The sequence below is a fragment of the Lithobates pipiens genome, unplaced genomic scaffold (genome assembly GCF_037356315.1).
Source record: "Lithobates pipiens isolate NorthernLeopardFrog02 unplaced genomic scaffold, aLitPip1_a1.2 Scaffold_13, whole genome shotgun sequence".
NCBI classification, from domain to species: Eukaryota; Metazoa; Chordata; class Amphibia; order Anura; family Ranidae; genus Lithobates; species Lithobates pipiens.
This window is the reverse complement of record NW_027507718.1, coordinates 347,875,230-347,892,684: the sequence shown is the minus strand read 5'-3', so window position 1 is coordinate 347,892,684 and position 17,455 is coordinate 347,875,230. Positions and strand designations below refer to the sequence as shown.

The 17,455-nt window shown below is 40.9% G+C and overlaps 1 protein-coding gene across 1 annotated transcript in view; it reads right to left on the bottom strand.

The window, feature by feature from the left end:
- GUCY1A1 (guanylate cyclase 1 soluble subunit alpha 1) overlaps positions 1 to 17,455 on the bottom strand; it is a 93,387-nt gene that overhangs the window by 58,722 nt on the left and 17,210 nt on the right. Inside the window, exon 2 of the mRNA XM_077477092.1 lies at positions 11,149 to 11,216. Coding sequence (XP_077333218.1) covers positions 11,149 to 11,216 — 68 coding nt within the window. The remainder of the gene's footprint in view (positions 1 to 11,148; positions 11,217 to 17,455) is intronic.

Here is a 17,455-nt window from a genome sequence, read left to right as displayed (position 1 = left end):
CTTAAAACGTGAAACTAATATATGAGATAGACTCATTACATGCAAAGCAAGATAGTTCAAGCTGTAATTTGTCATAATTGTGATGATTAATGCCGCGTACACACGACCGCACTTTCCGGCAGAATAGGTCCAACGGACCTAGAAATAGAACATGTTTCAAATCTGTCCAACGGACTCAATTCCTATCGGGAAAACCATTTGTCTGTATGCTGATCCGACGGACTAAATATGACGCAAGGGCAGCTATTGGCTACTGGCTATTGAACTTCCTTTTCTAGTCCCGTTGTACGTCATTGCGTTCAAAACGAATGGTCTTTCGAATGGGATTTATTCCGTTCATGTGTTGGCAGGTCCATTCATTCAGAAGTCTGTCTTAACTCAGTTGAAAGTCCGTCAGGAAGACCATTGGACCTTTTCTGCCAAAAAGTCCGGTCGTGTGTACGCGGCATATGGCTTATAGCTCATGAAAGCCCTAAATACACAATCTCAGAAAATTACAATATTGTGAAATCTTGCAATATTCTAAGTTCAAAGTGTCCCGCTCTAAGGCCGCGTACACACGGGCGGATTGTCTGGCCAACTTAGTCCGCTGAAACACAATCCGCTCGTGTGTGGGCTTCAGCGGACTTTTTCAGCGGACAGTCTGGCGGACTAAGTCTTTCGGAATTTCCGTAATTTTGTCCGTCCAAACTTGGTTTCAGCGGACAGTCCGCTCGTGTGTAGGCAAGTTGGACGGACTAAGTATGGCGCATGCTCAGAAAGGATTTACACGCCGAAGGTTGCATTGCAGTGTATTGGACGTCGTATTTCTAGTCCCGTCGTACGTGCTGTACACGTCATCGCGCAAGCTTTCAGCGGACTGTCTGTTCATCGTGTATGGTCAAGTCCGTTCATTCAAAAGTTGGACGGACTGTCTGTCGGATTGTCTGACGAACTTAGTTGGGCGACAATCCGCCCGTGTGTACGCGGCCTAATAAGTTAATTAAGCCAAAAATACCTGCAAAGGGTTTTTGAGTCTTTAAATGGTCTCTCAGTCTGGTTCATTAGGAATCACAATCATGGGAAAGACTGCTGACCTGACAGTTGTGCAGAAAACCATCATTGACACCCTCCATAAGGAGGGAAAGCCTCAAAAGGTAATTGCAAAATAAGTTGGATGTTCCCAAAGTGCTGTATCAAAGCACATTAATAGAAAGTTATGTGGAAGGGAAAAGCGTGGAAGAAAAAGGTGCACAAGCAGCAGGGATGACCGCAGCCTGGAGAGGATTGTCAGGAAAAGGCCATTCAAAAGTGTTGGACTGAGGTTGGAGTTAGTGCATCAAGAGCCACCACACTCAGACGGATGCTGGACATGGGCTTCAAATGTCGTATTCCTCTTGTCAAACCACTTCTGAACAACAAAAAACATCAGAAGCGTCTTACCTGGGCTAAAGTAAAACAGACCTGGCCTGTTGCTCAGTGGTCCAAGGTCCTCTTTTCTGATGAGAGCAAATTTTGCATCTCATTTGGAAACCAAGGACCCAGAGTATGGAGGAAGAATGGAGAGGCACACACTGAAAGATGCTTGAAGTCCAGTGTGAAGTTTCCACAGTCTGTGTTGATTTGGGGAGCCATGTCATCTGCTGGTGTTGGTCCACTGTGCTTCATTAATTTCAGGGTCAATGCAGTAATCTACCAGGAGATTATGGAGCACTTCAAGCTTCCTTCTGCAGACGAGCTCTATGGGGATGCTGACTTAATTTTCCAGTAGGACTTGGCACCTACCCACACTGCCAAAAGCACCAAAATCTGGTTCAGTGACCGTGGGATTACTGTACTTGATTGACCAGCAAACTTGCCCGACCTGAACCCCATAGAGAATCTATGGGGCATTGCCAAGAGAGGGATGAGAGGCATGAGACAGAAAAATGCAGAAGAGCTGAAGGGCACTATTGAAGCATCCTGGTCTTCCATAACACCTCAGCAGTGCCACAGGCTGACAGCTTCCATGCCACGCCACATTGAGGCAGTAATCGCTGCAAAAGGGGCCCAAACCAAGTACTGACTACATATGCATGCTTATTTGTGAATTAATTATGGCAATTAACACTTCTCTATTTCGTATCACTTTAACATGTATATAAAAAAATAAATGTTTTTTTCTTAAGAAATATACATAGCACATTAATAACCATGCTTGCTAAAGTAGTGTATGCTGTTAATTGTCTCTAGCACAGGCCCTTTTTCTTTGTCACATGGGACATTCATATTGGCAAAGGTGGAGTCCAGTGATTTTTTTATTGTATGTTGTTCTTGGACATGCGTGCAATGATTTACTAAAGGCAACTAGGCTGTTTACTTTGCAAGAGAAGTGGCAAAGTGCAGGGAAATTTCGCTTACCTTATTGCGTGCAAGGAAAATATAAAAAAAAATGCTTTTTTTTTTCTTGCAGTGATTGATGAAAGTCAGCAGAGCTTTATCTCATTGTGAGGAAAAAAAACTCTGGGGAAAATACTCTGTCAATGTGCAACTTCCTTAGTAAAATATACTGCCTATTTGCCTTTAGTAAAGCGACTCCACTGAGTGTGCAGCTTGACATGTGCCTGGGAATCTTAGCTTTGCAAGACTAGGAGGCTGCCGGTGGCTGTACATTCCCAGAATGCTGGCTTATTTAGACAGATGAATACTGCTGCTGAGGAAGCAGCAAGATAAGATTGTATCTTTTGTCAGCTGAATTCTTGTTCCTTCTTCTCAGCAGCAGCAGCGTGTGTTCTGTCATCACTCTTGTTCCCCCTTTCTGACCTCTCCCAAAACAGTCCATGTCTTTTGCCTGCCTACTGCTTCTTCCTGCAGCCCCCTGGCAGCAGTATTTTTGTGTATTTGCTCTAGTGAGATTTTTTTCAGTAACCTGCTGTAAAAAAGAAAAAAAAAGAATGCTCAACAAAGGCCATTCCATTTTTAATAAGGTTGAAATAAAGACTTTTCCAATTTTGCCATACAGGAAGGAAAAGAAAATCCTTCCTGATCCCCAGGGGCAAATAAATCAATTTCCTGGACCAAAACGTTGCCCTGTTATCCATCAGTAATTATAACTTTGGGTATCAGAAAATGCCAGGAAATCTTCTGGCCTTTTTTTTTTTTTTTAACCATCTTTTTTCTGTATTTAACATACAGTATCCAGTAATATTTCACTCCGAGGAAGATTTTCCATCCCCATGTTCATTTAGTTTACCCCTTCTTTGTTACGAACACATTACAGCCAAATTTTCTAAAACTTCAATGCAAAGGTTTTCCATCCCCCTTTATTAATTTAGTTGCCCGCTAGCTTTTTTCCTAAATACAACATATCCAATTTTTCTAATTGTTTTTTTTTCATCCTTCTTTATCAGTTTAGTTGCCTGTCACTTTTTACAAACACGACATATGAAATGTTTCTAAGATTTTACTATAAAGAAGATTTTGCACCATTCTTATTTTATTAATTTAGTTGCCTCTATTTTTCGCAAAACAACATACCCAATATTTAAAATATTTCAATGTAAAGAAGGTTTTTCCACCGCTCTTTATTATTATAGTCACCTGCTAGTTTTTTCCCAAATTCAACATATCCAATTCCTCATACATTTTATTGTTAAGAAGGTTTTCCATCCTTACTTATTAATTTAGTTGCCTGTTAGATTTTCCAAGCACAAAATATAAAATTTTTCTAATATTTTACCGTAAAAAAGATTTTCCATCCTTCTTTATTAATTTAGCTCCCTCCGTTTTTCTCAAAACAACATACCAAATATTTCTAATATTTCAATGTAAAGAAGGTTTTAGTGCATCCCCTATTAATATAGTTCCCTGCAAGTTTTTTCCCCCAAATACATCATATCTATTTTTTTTTATATTTTATTATTAAGAAAGTTTTTTTATCCTTCTTCATTAATTTAGTTGCCTGTTACTTTTTCCAAACACAACATATAAAACTTGTCTAATATTTTACAGTAAAGAAGATGTTCCATCTTTCCTTATTAATTTATTTCCCTCCATTTTTCTCAACACAACATACCCAATATTTCAAAGTAAAGAATATTTTTCACCCCTCTTTAGTAATTTAGTTGCCCGCTACTTTTTTTCCCCAATACAACATATCTATTTTCTGTAATATTTTGCTGTAAAGAAGAATGTCCATCCTTCTTTATTAGTTAACTGTCTGCTTCTTTTTTTTTCAAAAATAAAAACATAATACTGTATATCTAGTTGTTGCACTAACTGGAAAATGAAATGAGACTTGCTGCAGTCCAGTCCATGGATTCATAATTAAGTCCAGCCACAAAAGTGAATTATATCAGAAACTTGGGGTCAATGCAGCTCTCTGAGTACCAGCGGGAACCAGTCACTATGAAAACAAAATCAACAAGACAAAGTGTGCACTGACTGTCTGTACACTCTTTGTCTTGTTGATTTAACATTTTTCCCCCAAGTACAATATACCCTAATTTTAATATTTTATCATTAAGAGGATTTTCCATCATTCTTTGAGAATTTAGTTGCCCACTACTTATTACCAAACACAATCTACCTAATTTTTGCAATATTTTACTGTAAAGATGATTAGCCATCCGCTATATTAATTTCGTTTTTAATATTTTCTACTATTTCACTGCAAAGAAAACTTTACATCCCCTTTTATTATTAATTTGCCCCTCACTTTCAAACGTTATTCAAACCTGTTATTTCCTTGTACCTATATATATATATATATACACTGTATATACTCACCGGCCACTTTATTAGGTACACCTTGCTAGTACCGGGTTGGACCTTTTGCCTTCAGAACTGCCTTAATTCTTTGTGGTATAGATTCAACAAGGTGTTGGAAACATTCCTCAGAGATTTTGGTCCATAGTGACATAATAGCATTACACAGTTGCTGCAGATTTGTCGGCTGCACATAAATAATGTCAATGTCCCATTCCACATCTCAAAGGTGCTCTATTGGACTGAGATCTGGTGACTGTGAAGGCCATTGGAGTACAGAGACCTCATTGTCATGTTCAAGAAACCAGTTTGAGATGATGTGAGCTTTGTGACATGGTGCCATCAGAAGATGGGTACACTGTAGTCATAAAGGGATGGACATTGTCACCAACAATACTCAGGTAGGCCGTGGCGTTTAAACAATGCTCAATTGGCACTAAGGCTGGATTCAAAATGCAAAAAGCACTAAAAGTGCATAGGTGTGAATCCAGCCTCAGGGGCCCAAAGTGTGCAAAGAAAATATCCCCCACACCATGACATCACCAGCCTGAACCGTTGATATAAGACAGGATGGAGCCATTCTTTCATGTTGTTTATGCCAAATTCTGACCCTACCATCTGAATGTCACAGCTGAACTTGAGATTCAACAGACCAGGCAACATTTTTCAAATCGTGTATTGTCCAATATTGGTGAGTCTGTGCGAGTTGTAGCCTCAGTTTCCTGTTTTTTGCTGACAGAAGTTGCACCCAGTGTGGTCTTCTGTGCTATAGCCCATCTGCTTCAAGGTTTGATGTGTTGTGCATTTAGAGATTGTATTCTGCATACCTTGGTTGTAACAAGTGTTTTTTTTTTTTTAGCTGGTGAGTGTATATACAGTGCCTTGAAAAAGTATTCACACCCCTTGACATTTTCCACATTTTGTCATGTTATAACCAAAATGGTAAATGTATTTTATTTGGATTTCATGTGATAGACCAACACAAAGTGGCAGATAATTGTGAAGTGGAAGGGAAATTCTAAATGGTTTTCCAAACTTTTTGGAGTGTGGCGTGCATTTGTATTCAGCCCCCCTGAGTCAATACTTTGTAGAATCACTTTTCACTGCAATTGCAGTTGCAAGTCTTTTTGGGGATGTCTCTACCAGATTTGCACATCTAGAGAGTGACATTTTTGCCCATTCTTCTTTGCAAAATAGCTCAAGCTCTGTCAGATTGGATGAAGAGCGTCTGAACAGCAATTTTCAAGTCTTACCACTGGTTCTCAATTGGATTTAGATCTGGAATTTGACTGGGCTATTGTAGCACATGAATATGAATTGATCTAAACCATTCCTTCGTAGCTCTGGCTGTATGTTTAGTGTCATTGTCCTGCTGGAAGGTAAACCTCTGCCACAGTCTCAAGTCTTTTGCAGACTCTAATGCCATGTACACTCGACCAGACTTTCTGGCAGAAAAGGTCCAACGCTCTTCCCGACGGACTTTCAACGGAGTTACGATGGACTTCCGAACAAAGGGACTTGCCCACACATGAGCGGACTAAAGCCGTTCGAAAGTCCGTTCATTTTGAATGTGATGACGTGCGACGGGAGTAGAAAAGGAATTTCAATAGCCAGTAGCCAATAGCTGCCTTTGTGTCGTATTTGGTCCGCCGGACTAGAAAACAGATGAACGGTTTTCCCGATAGGAATTGAGTCCGTCAGACAGATTTGAAACATGTTCTATTTCTAGGTCCGTCAGAATTTTTGATTGAAAAACTATCGGACTATCCCACACACGATCGGACTATCCGACGGAATATTCTGCCGGAAAGTCCACTCGTGTGTATGCGGCATAACAGATTGGCCTGTATTTGGCTCCATCCATCCTCCCATCAACTCTGCAGTGTTAGTTTTCAGCCACACATAGAATTTTGGTTTTAAGCCAAAATTTTAAATTTTGGTGTCATCTGACCAGAGCACCTTTTTACACATGTTTTCTGTCCCCCACATGGCTTCTTGCAAACTGCAAACAGGACTTCTTATGGCTTTCTTTCAACAACAGCTTTCTTCTTACCACTCTTCCATAAAGGCCAGATTTGTGGAGTGCACGACTAATGCCACGTACACACGATTGGACTATCCGGCGGACAATCCGACAGACTTTGCAGCTGAGGTCCGCCGGACTTTTAAGCGAACGGACTTGGCCACACACGATCACTCGAAAAGTCCGGTGGATTTAAACGTGATGACGTTGAATAAGGAAGTTCATAGCTAGTAGCCAATAGGTGCCCTAGCGTCGGTTTTAGTCCGTCAGACTAGCACACAGACGAACGGATTGTCCGCTAAAAGCCGAGTTTGGTGGACACTTTTGAAGCAAATCTTATTTCTAGGTCTGTCGGACTTTTGGGAAGAAAAAAGTCCGCTGGAGTCCACACACGATCTAATTGTCCGGTGGACCTAGTCTGATCGTGTGTACGCGGCATAATGGTTGTCCTAGCCATAGACTGAGTATAGCCTCAAATACAAAATATACGTAATACATATAACAGTACCATCATCCCAATTGATAATTGTCAAGAATTGGGAATTCTAAGGATATTGGGGCAGTTGCTGAAGCTGCTCCCTTGATATCCACACCCAAAAATGTTTGTTGAGGGGACTATTGCGGTACTAAATAAATCATAAAAGACTTTGTTATAAAAAATTACAAGTAATTTAATAAGGCATGTGGAGTCCTGAAAACTGCTCAATAGTGGCCTAACGCAGACCACTATTTAAGCCCCCAACCCTTCCGGCATCAGCGCACGCCGCTAAACGGCGGCGTCTGACGTCACGGGGGTCCGCCCACCCACACCGCGCGCTCGCACGGCCATGCAACCATCGCGTACGCTGATGTAGACACACTGTGCATGGATGTGCGCACAGCGCATGTGCGTGCCGGAGGGGCCCATGGACCAAAAGGTCCGGGCGCATCCAGCACAAGAAGGACCCAAAATAAGGGACCCACCAGGGCGAGCGCACATCTGCCAGACAGGAGAACACAACAAGGGATCCAAGAAAAGACCCAAGCTTCCCCCTGGGGGGGAGCGGATCTCCTTTACAGCAACACTGGGTTGGGGGCTTAAATAGTGGTCTGCGTTAGACCACTATTGAGCAGTTTTCAGGACTCCACATGCCGGGTTGAGCTGTTGGACATGTCTATACAGGTTAGAGTATTGTTGTTTTTGTACCCGATGACTAGGACCTCTAGTACCCTAGGTCTCCTGGTCTTATCTTACTTTATGCCTGTTTTCATATATGCTTAAAGTGATTGCTCTGTGTGTACCCCCACAGATGGCGATCAATACCCAGGTTCATGTTTGTCTCCTGGCTAATGAATTACCATACTAATTATCATTATTACCTGGTGTGCTAACCTGCAATACACCTGTGGTGTCCATCTACAACAGCAACCTGTGCATACATGCTTACCAGTTCCTCCCTTTGGGGAGTGTATTATATATATAGTAGGTGATACCTGCCCTGCACACTATACATTTGTATTCTTTGGCTACTATGGTGTTGCCCTGTTCGATCTCCCTCTATGAACATGGGTGGTGTGCACTGGATAATATAGCACAAACGGTATGTTTGGCTTTTACTTTCACACTTGTTTCACTTATATCCTTTTTACCCTATTTTTTGTGGTGGTTTGCCCTTTTCCACAGACTCCTTATTTATTTTTCCTTTTCTTCCCAATTTGGTCACATTTCTTTGGTAATTTTTTGCTTGCTTAGGACACCTTAGGATGCACAATTAAGCACTTCCTTCTTATAGGCTCTTTTTACAGCCCCTATACACAGTCTATCTTCCATCCTCTTTTCACCTATATATCGCTCTTTAGGTGTGTATAGGTTAATGTCTCATCTCACTTTAACTCTCATATCATATATATCTGTTTAAATTTGAAGAGTCCTTTACAAGCCCCCGCATCTGCCGTGGGAGGAAACCGATGGGTCCTGTGATCTACTGCTATCTCCTTTGTGGGTGAGCTGATCCCCTCGCTATTTAAATTACTGTAACTCTTCTGTTATGTCATTATATGATTCGCTGCTATTTGATTATTTGCAAATATTTTTATTTACTCTGTAGACTATCCTCCTGAAGAAGCGGTTCGCCGCAAAACCGGTAGAGGAAACGTTTCTGTACCCCTCTTCAATAGAAACCTTACGGGGTTACCCGTCGGTAGTTTATTAAATTGTGGTGTATATGATTTTAGCAATATGAAAGTTTTGATGGATTTCATTTTTTTTGTCCTTATTAAATTACTTGTAATTTTTTATAACAAAGTCTTTTATGATTTATTTAGTACCGCAATAGTCCCCTCAACAAACATTTTTGGGTGTGGATATCAAGGGAGCAGCCTCAGCAACTGCCCCAATATCCTTAGAATTCCCAATTCTTGACAATAATGGTTGTCCTGTGGGGAAATTCTCCAACTGGAGGTGTGGATCTCTGTAGCTCCTCCTCTCCTTGCCCAGCCTGTCAGTGTAGGTGGACGGCCATGTCTTGGTAGGTTTGCAGTTGTGCCATACTCTTTGGATTGTGCCATACTCTGCTGGATTGAGCAGTGCTCCATGAGATGTTCAAAGTTTGGAAGTTTTTTTTATCACCTAACTCTGCTATAAACTTCTCCAAAACGTTATCCCTGACCTGTCTGGTGTGTTCTTTGGCCTTCATGATGTTGTTTGTTCACTAAGCTCCTCTAACAAACCTTTGAGGACTTCACAGAACAGCTGTATTTATACTGAGATTAAATACACACAGGTGAGCTCTATTTACTAATTAGGTGACTTCTGAAGGCAATTGTTTTTTTGATTTTACTTAGGGGTATCAGCGTAAAGGGGGATGAATACAAATGCATGTCACACTTTTCAGATACTTATTTGTCAAAAAAAAATTGAAAACCATTTATCAATTTTCTTTCACTTCACAATTATGTACCACTTTGTGTTGGTCTATCACATAAAATCCCAATAAAATAAATTTACGTTTTTGGTTGTAACATGACAACATGTGGAAAATTTCAAGGGGTATGAATATTTTTTCAAGGCACTGTATATATATATATATATATATATATATATATATATATATAAAAAGAATGGATATGGATATATCTATATATATTATATACAGTATGTATTATAATGCTGGTACTAGTTTTAAGCATTGTTTCAGAGTTCTTTACTTCCATAAAACCATTAGCCCCTGTACACACGGTCGGAGATTTCGACAACCAAATCCGTCGGATTTTGCCCGTCGGATTTTGTCCGTCGGATCTTGTCCGAAACTGTTGCATACACACGGTCGGACAAAGTTGTCGAAAAATCCGATCTTTCAGAACGTGATGACGTAATTTCGTTACGATGGGACTACATTCAGGCTAGTAGCCAATAGCTTTGATGTAGGAATTTGATCTGAGCATGCGTGGCACTTGGTCCGATCAAAATTCTCTACACATGATCGGAGTATGTCCGATCGGCCCAGTTGGTCGGGAAATATTTCCAACAAGTTGCAAAATTGGGTCCGATGGATATTCCGAAGGAATCAGTCCGATGCATACCACACACAGTCGGATTATCCGACAACATGGTCCGATAGGACACATTCTGACAGATTCTCCGACCGTGTGTACAAGGGCTAAGAATCAGCCATTTTCCTCTTAAATTTTTACTCAGTAGATGCAATACTATCATGATGAGAAGCCTCTGTGAATCTGCAGGTGGATTGCTTTTGTTGCGTTATCTAATGGAAACCAGAGCCAGCGGTCTTTTTCATTTTCTCACATGCCACACTGAATAGAAAGGGAGGCTTCAACAGAATCTCTGTCTGAACAGCTGAAGAGGAGACACTATTCATGGCAAGTGCTTAGCTGAAGAAAACATAGAGATAAGAACTGGCTATGTTATGTAATAAGGCAGTGCAAAGATTACATGCAGAGTGTAGTAACCAGAGGCAACCAATCAAATGTCACTTCACTGATGTCATATCATTGAAAGATAAATTCTAATAGATTGCTGTGACTTACTGCACTTTGCACCTTGCTTTTTTCCTTATTAATCAGCCTAATAGATTCATGGCTAAGTGTTTTTATGAAGGCTAAATATTAAAAATTGTTCTGGTATAATGAAAATGATTGAAGCAGCTGAAAAATACCGCCTATGCACAACATGATGGCTCATTTTTTTAATATGATTAGTTTTAGCTTACATGGTTTTGAAAGACAGGTCAGTGGTGGAAGCATTAAATGGACTTATGCGGTCTATTATTAGACTGTCTGTATTAAACAAACCACTAGGCAGATCAGTGGATGCTGAAAGTCCTTACCAGCTCCTGCTAGACAATAATGTGACTTTTCATATACAAATACATGTGCTATAATAAATATGCAACGGGGCTTACCTGTTGGTGCTAAATTTAGTTTTATGTCTTGTGATTGTTCTTTGAAGAGCAAGGTTCAGTCTGTCAAACTGCAAAACAGTGCATCGAAAATCAGTAAGAAATGCTCAATACTGACTACGAGAAGTAATTACACATATGTGATGGTTTATGACTTGTGGCAGCAATAAAGCACATGGGAAAACATTTCATTATATCATTATTGTGGTAGTGCTGCTTTACCCTGTACAAGCCATGATTATGTCAGTTGACAAAGATACCCATTTTATATTTTTATTTGGAAAGAATAATGTTGTATAACCAGAGAAGTATAAAGAAATAGTAAAACAGTAAGTTAACTATGATAATAGGGATAAATATTATTTGGGCAAGAACATTTAAACGTGTAAGCAGCTTCCTGCAAAATGTTCTGTGCGTTACATTTTCTTCTATTGTGTTCTATGTTTCGGGTCTGGTTATTTCAACCAAATTCATGTGTAAGAACCATTTGTTACAATGTAGGTTTTTTGCACTGTGTCCTGGGTTGACCTGTTGGATCCGGAGAAGGAAGGGTTAACACTGCTAGTCAGGTTTCCCTACCATTTTCGTGGCAGTTATTGTCCCCTGCAGGCCACACCATATAAGTAGAGGCTCATTTATGCCCCAAGAGGAGAGGAAAAAGGGAAATAGTCAAGACATAGTGGTTACTCTTGTGAGAGTCCAGTTGAGGGACTGGGGGTTGGTGCATGGGATTGCTCAGTTTTCGACCTGTGGCATATCCTCTTTGCTTTTGGACATTGCCTGTTTTGAGATTAATAAAGAGGTACATGCAAGGTGATGAAAAGAACAGGGCTTATTCAAGGGGACGAGAGGAAGATACAATTCATGGGTCTGTCAAACAGAGAAGCTGTTGCAAGGAGGCTAGATTGCCATTGCTAATGAAATTTGTATTTGTATCACATGCTAAAGCAACCAACCAGCCAAGAAACAGGTGACATGGCCGGGGTGATGGATACTCTGGTAGTGAAGAGGTGTTACTGGTGGTGGGACCAGTCTCATGGTACAGAGCACCTAGGGACTTAGCCTGGAGTTACGTAGAGAGAGATGTAGAAGGAGTCCCAGAAGGAGAACAAGCATGGAGTTACGGAAAAGTGTGTTTCCTGTGTCCAATAGTAAAATACGGACATTGTCACTGGGAGTGCTCTGACGGGACTGCTGGGTTGGTAGAGACTGGTACAAACTCTGTGGTTCTAACTCAGGAATGCTGCACACCCGGGTGCTCTCTAACCAAAATTGTTTCCTTAGGGCAGAAGTGTCAACAGTGTATGGCTACCGAATACAAGGTGTTAACTGTGAAAGTCGCTTCTAAGTTTGGAATACCGCCTTAATGCTAAATTCACGACCGCAACTTCCACCTGCTGTACAGGCATAAGTGAGCGCTTTTTTAGTGTTCCCACTGGGCACGTCAAGCCCCGCCGACACATGTCATGCATTTTTCAGGATAATGATAAATTATATAGACAAATTGAACTTATTTTCTTTATTTAGGGGACACCGCCATTTTCGTTTCTGTATTTCTTTTCTATTGTCATTATTTTTTTTTATTTCAAGATTATTACTGAAAATAATGTTGCTGTATAAAACCAAGTTTGTCAAAAAATAATCTACCCTACGTGTCAAATACTCTAGGAAAGACACATTCTTTTACTTAAAACCTCCTAGAATTTAAAGATCATGCTAATGTACTTTGAGCTGTAGGTATAATCATTTTTGGTAGAGAATCACTGAGACATGAATATTATTTCAAGGGTTCCTCTGGGGTAAAACAAAGTTGTGTTGAAAAGGGCTGCTCTAAGGGATTTCAATACACTAGGTATATTCTGACTGGCAAAGAACAATTATCACAACAAACAAAAGATTTCCCAGTACACTTACCAACCAGCCTGCACAGCAACCAAACTGACCCTGTCTAACTGCAGTCCTAAATTATAAATTTAGGACTGCAGTTTACAGAGGAGTCCTGAGATGAACGCTGCAGCTTTTATATTTGCAAAACCCTCTGTTTTTAACGTAAATTGTAATTAAAGGTCAATTTTGCAGGCTGGCTGGTAAGTATACTGGGAAATCTTTTGTTTGTTTGTGATGCGTGTTGCCCTTCCATGTGAATCTTACTGCAAAGGCGAGTCATAGATTGGAGTGGTTGCCACTTTTTTTGTACAGTTCTAAGAAAAATTATGCCTAGTTTTTCCCTGACTCATCAGCTGAGGGTGCAATTCTCACCAGTGTTGCACCGGGATTTTGGACTGAGGTGGGGTGCAACTGTTTAGGCTCCATGTCTATTGTCCACATGGTCCTGCAAGTGTCTCCTAAATGGACACAAACATATCTTCACAGCAATATTACTCATTCTACAATTTTTTTCATAAGTGGCCAAATAAAAAGCTAAAACCCACCTTTTACTTTATGCATCAAAATCCACTGCATGATTGAAATGTTAGGGAGTAACTAGGTGTACCGGGAGCCACACATCAAGTCAAGACCTGCTGTGTAATAGAGAATGGTAGTCTCAGCCTGGACCCCCGCCAGGGCATGCCCAAACGTGTTTCACTGTGCCCACTGGAGCTTACTTATGGGGATGAATTTTCCAGGTGGAAGGGGGCTCCCTTCCCCCTGGAGACTCCATCCCCATGAGTAAACTCCAGGGGCAGAGGCATTGTCTGAGGCCTAGTCTGGAGGGGCCCAGGCTGAGACCACCATTCACTATTACACAGCAGGTCTTGACTTGATGTGTGGCTCCCGGGACACCTAGTTACTCTCTACGAATGCCTGGAGCATGGACAAGCTCCCTTCCCTGCCAGCACTCACAGCGGTGGGCACAGGACTTCATTCCTATACAGCCTGAGCAGCTCACCCACATAACCTTGGTTCACAATGATTAAAATGTTACTGTGCAAAATGGCCTCAATTTCTGACCAGTATTATACAGATACACTGTCAGAGAAACAATTTCAAACAGACACAGTATGAAAAAGTTTTCAGGCAAGCTTTCCCAGAAGAGTGGAATCACATACAGTAAAAGAGCCTGCTCAAAATGAATGCCCATGGTTTTGGAATGGGATGTCCAACAGCTTGTATAGGTTTGATGGTCTGGTGTCCACACATTTTGTCCATAAGGTGTATATGGCCAGTACTTACACAAAGTGCACAGGAACTATACATGCAGTACTCAAAAATAAACTGGAGTATATTAGCTGGACTGCTATTATGTTTCCTTATAATAGCCAAGTTGAAGATACTGTATATGTTCAGATTACAGCACAGAATGGTTGATTGTGGGTGGCTTGGGTGATGATACCCATGTTCGTCAGCACCAATAATTGGTACTAGACATTAATGAAAGACATTGTAGTACACAGAGAATACCCATGTTACATATTCTTTGCTGGTCTTTTTTTTTTTCGTTTTTCTCCCCAACATTAGATGGCACAGAGATGTTTAATTTTTAACCACATTTAAATCAAATATTTGTGCTGCTACATCTCACTTATAATGGAAATCTACCATTAAAACAAGCTAAAAGACCATATTTCCATTTAAAGCAGAACTTTAGTCATTTTTTCATCTACCCATCTATTATCTATTAACTCCTCTGCCCTTGTTGTTTTAACTTTGGATAGTAAAACTTTTTTTTTTCTGCCAGTAAATACCTATATTATACAGCCCACTTCCTGTTTCTTGTCTGGTAAAAAGCCTAGGCTTATGACATCATGCACGGCTCTCTCACTCTTGTGAGAGTTTGCCAGGAAGGGAGGGGGGTGAGTCATAAGAGGGCCAATGAGAGCTGCAGAGCTGGAGGTGTGCCTCTGTTTATCTGTGTAAATCCAGGAAGTGAACAGGCAGCAGCTTCAGCTGCCCACAGTTAAAATGGTTGCAGCCAGACTCAATGGAGAGAGATTTCTGCAGCATATTTGTTAGGTACAGAATCACAGTATATATAAAATAATATGCAAAGTGATTGGAGGGAAGCTTCAGAATGGCAAAGATGTTTTTATTACAAATTATGTGAGCAGACTGCAGTTCCTCTTTAAGCATAGCCAGAGGATTTCTTGTTTATGCATACAGTGGTGTGAAAAAGTGTTTGCCCCCTTCCTCATTTCCTGTTCCTTTGCATGTTTGTCACACTTAAGTGTTTCGGAACATCAAACCAATTTAAACAATAGTCAAGGACAACACAAGTAAACACAAAATGCAATTTGTAAATGAAGGTGTTTATTATTAAAGGTGAAAAAAAATCCAAACCATCATGGCCCTGTGTGAAAAAGTGATTGCCCCCCTTGTTAAAACATACTATAACTGTGGTTGTCCACACCTGAGTTCAATTTCTCTAGCCACACCCAGGCCTGATTATTGCCACACCTGTTCACAATCAAGACATCACTTAAATAGGAGCTGCTTGACACAGTAAGGTCCACCAGAAGATCCTTAAAAGCTACACATCATGCCGAGACCCAAAGAAATTCAGGAACAATTGAGAAAGAAAGTAATTGAGATCTATCAGTCTGGAAAGGGTTATAAAGCCATTTCCAAAGCTTTGGGAATCCAGCGAACCACAGTGAGAGCCATTATCCACAAATGGCGAAGACATGGAACAGTGGTGAACCTTCCCAGGAGTGGCCGGCCGCCCAAAATTACCCCAAGAGCGCAGCGACGACTCATCCAAGAGGTCACAAAAGACCCCACAACAACGTCCAAGGAACTGCAGGCCTCACTTGCCTCAGTTAAGGTCAGCGTTCATGCCTCCACCATCAGGAAAAGACTGGGCAAAAATGGCCTGCATGGCAGAGTTCCAAGGAGAAAACCACTGCTGAGCAAAAAGAACATCAAAGCTCGTCTCAATTTCTCCACAACACATCTTGATGATCCCCAAGACTTTTGGGACAACATTCTGTGGACCGATGAGACAAAAGTGGAACTCTTTGGAAGGTGTGTGTCCAAGTATATCTGGCATAGAAGGAACACTGCATTTCATAAAAAGAACATTATACGAACAGTAAAATATGGTGGTGGTAGTGTGATGGTCTGGGGCTGTTTTGCTGCTTCAGGACCTGGAAGACTTGCCGTGATAAAAGGAACTATGAATTCTGCTGAGTACCAAGAGATCCTGAAGGAGAATGTCCGGCCATCTGTTCATGTACTCAAGCTGAAACGAACTTGGGTTCTGCAGCAGGACAATGATCCTAAACACACCAGCAAGTCCACCACCGAATGGCTGAGGAAAAACAAAATGAAGACTTTGGAGTGGCCTAGCCAAAGTCCTGACCTGAATCCTATTGAGATGTTGTGGTATGACCTTAAAAAGGCCATTCATGCTCGAAAACCCTCTAATGTAACTGAATTAGGACAATTCTGCAAAGATGAGTGGGTCAAAATTCCTCCAGGACGCTGTAAAAGCCTCATTGCACGTTATCGCAAACGCTTGGTTGCAGTTGTTGCTGCTAAGGGTGGCCCAACCAGTTATTAGGTTTAGGGGGCAATCACTTTTTCACACAGGGCCATGATGGTTTGGATTTCTTTTCACCTTTAATAATAAACACCTTCATTTACAAATTGCATTTTGTGTTTACTTGTGTTGTCCTTGACTATTGTTTAAATTGGTTTGATGTTCCGAAACACTTAAGTGTGACAAACATGCAAAGGAACAGGAAATGAGGAAGGGGGCAAACACTTTTTCACACCACTGTACATGGCAATGTGCATGGTATTCAGACATGTTACATTTTCTTGCTTGGACTGCATTCTTCATATTGTAACATTTTTGAAATCCTTATTATCTCAGTTTGCTGCATCTTGTGCATAAATGGCATTTGGCAGTATGTGACTGGGTAATTGTATTCTTCTGTCTGGAAATAACCATGAGCTGGGTGAGCCCCAGCTAGATTACAAAAAAAAAAGGCACCAATGCACAGGAAAAAAAAAAAAGAAAAGCTGAAGATTATAAAAGGCATGTTGTCATTGAGGGGGGTGCTTTTGTCCCTGTATGAAGTGTAAGTTTACCTTTAGTAACATTTTACAAAAAAGCCCTATGCAATCCAGGTCCCATAACTGGTACATACCAGTGGCCCTCATTTTAAAATGCTGTTCCCACTTTTCTTTACATATGAAGCCATGGGGGACCTCTCCCATTTCCAGGATGGGCTGGAAGCTACATGTGTGTGCACCCTAACAGCCGGAGCAGAGTTTTTAAATGAGGACCACGGGTATGCACTATTTATGGGACATAGAATTGCATTGTGGTGGGGTTGTTAAAAGTAAGGTGAACTTACATTTTTTT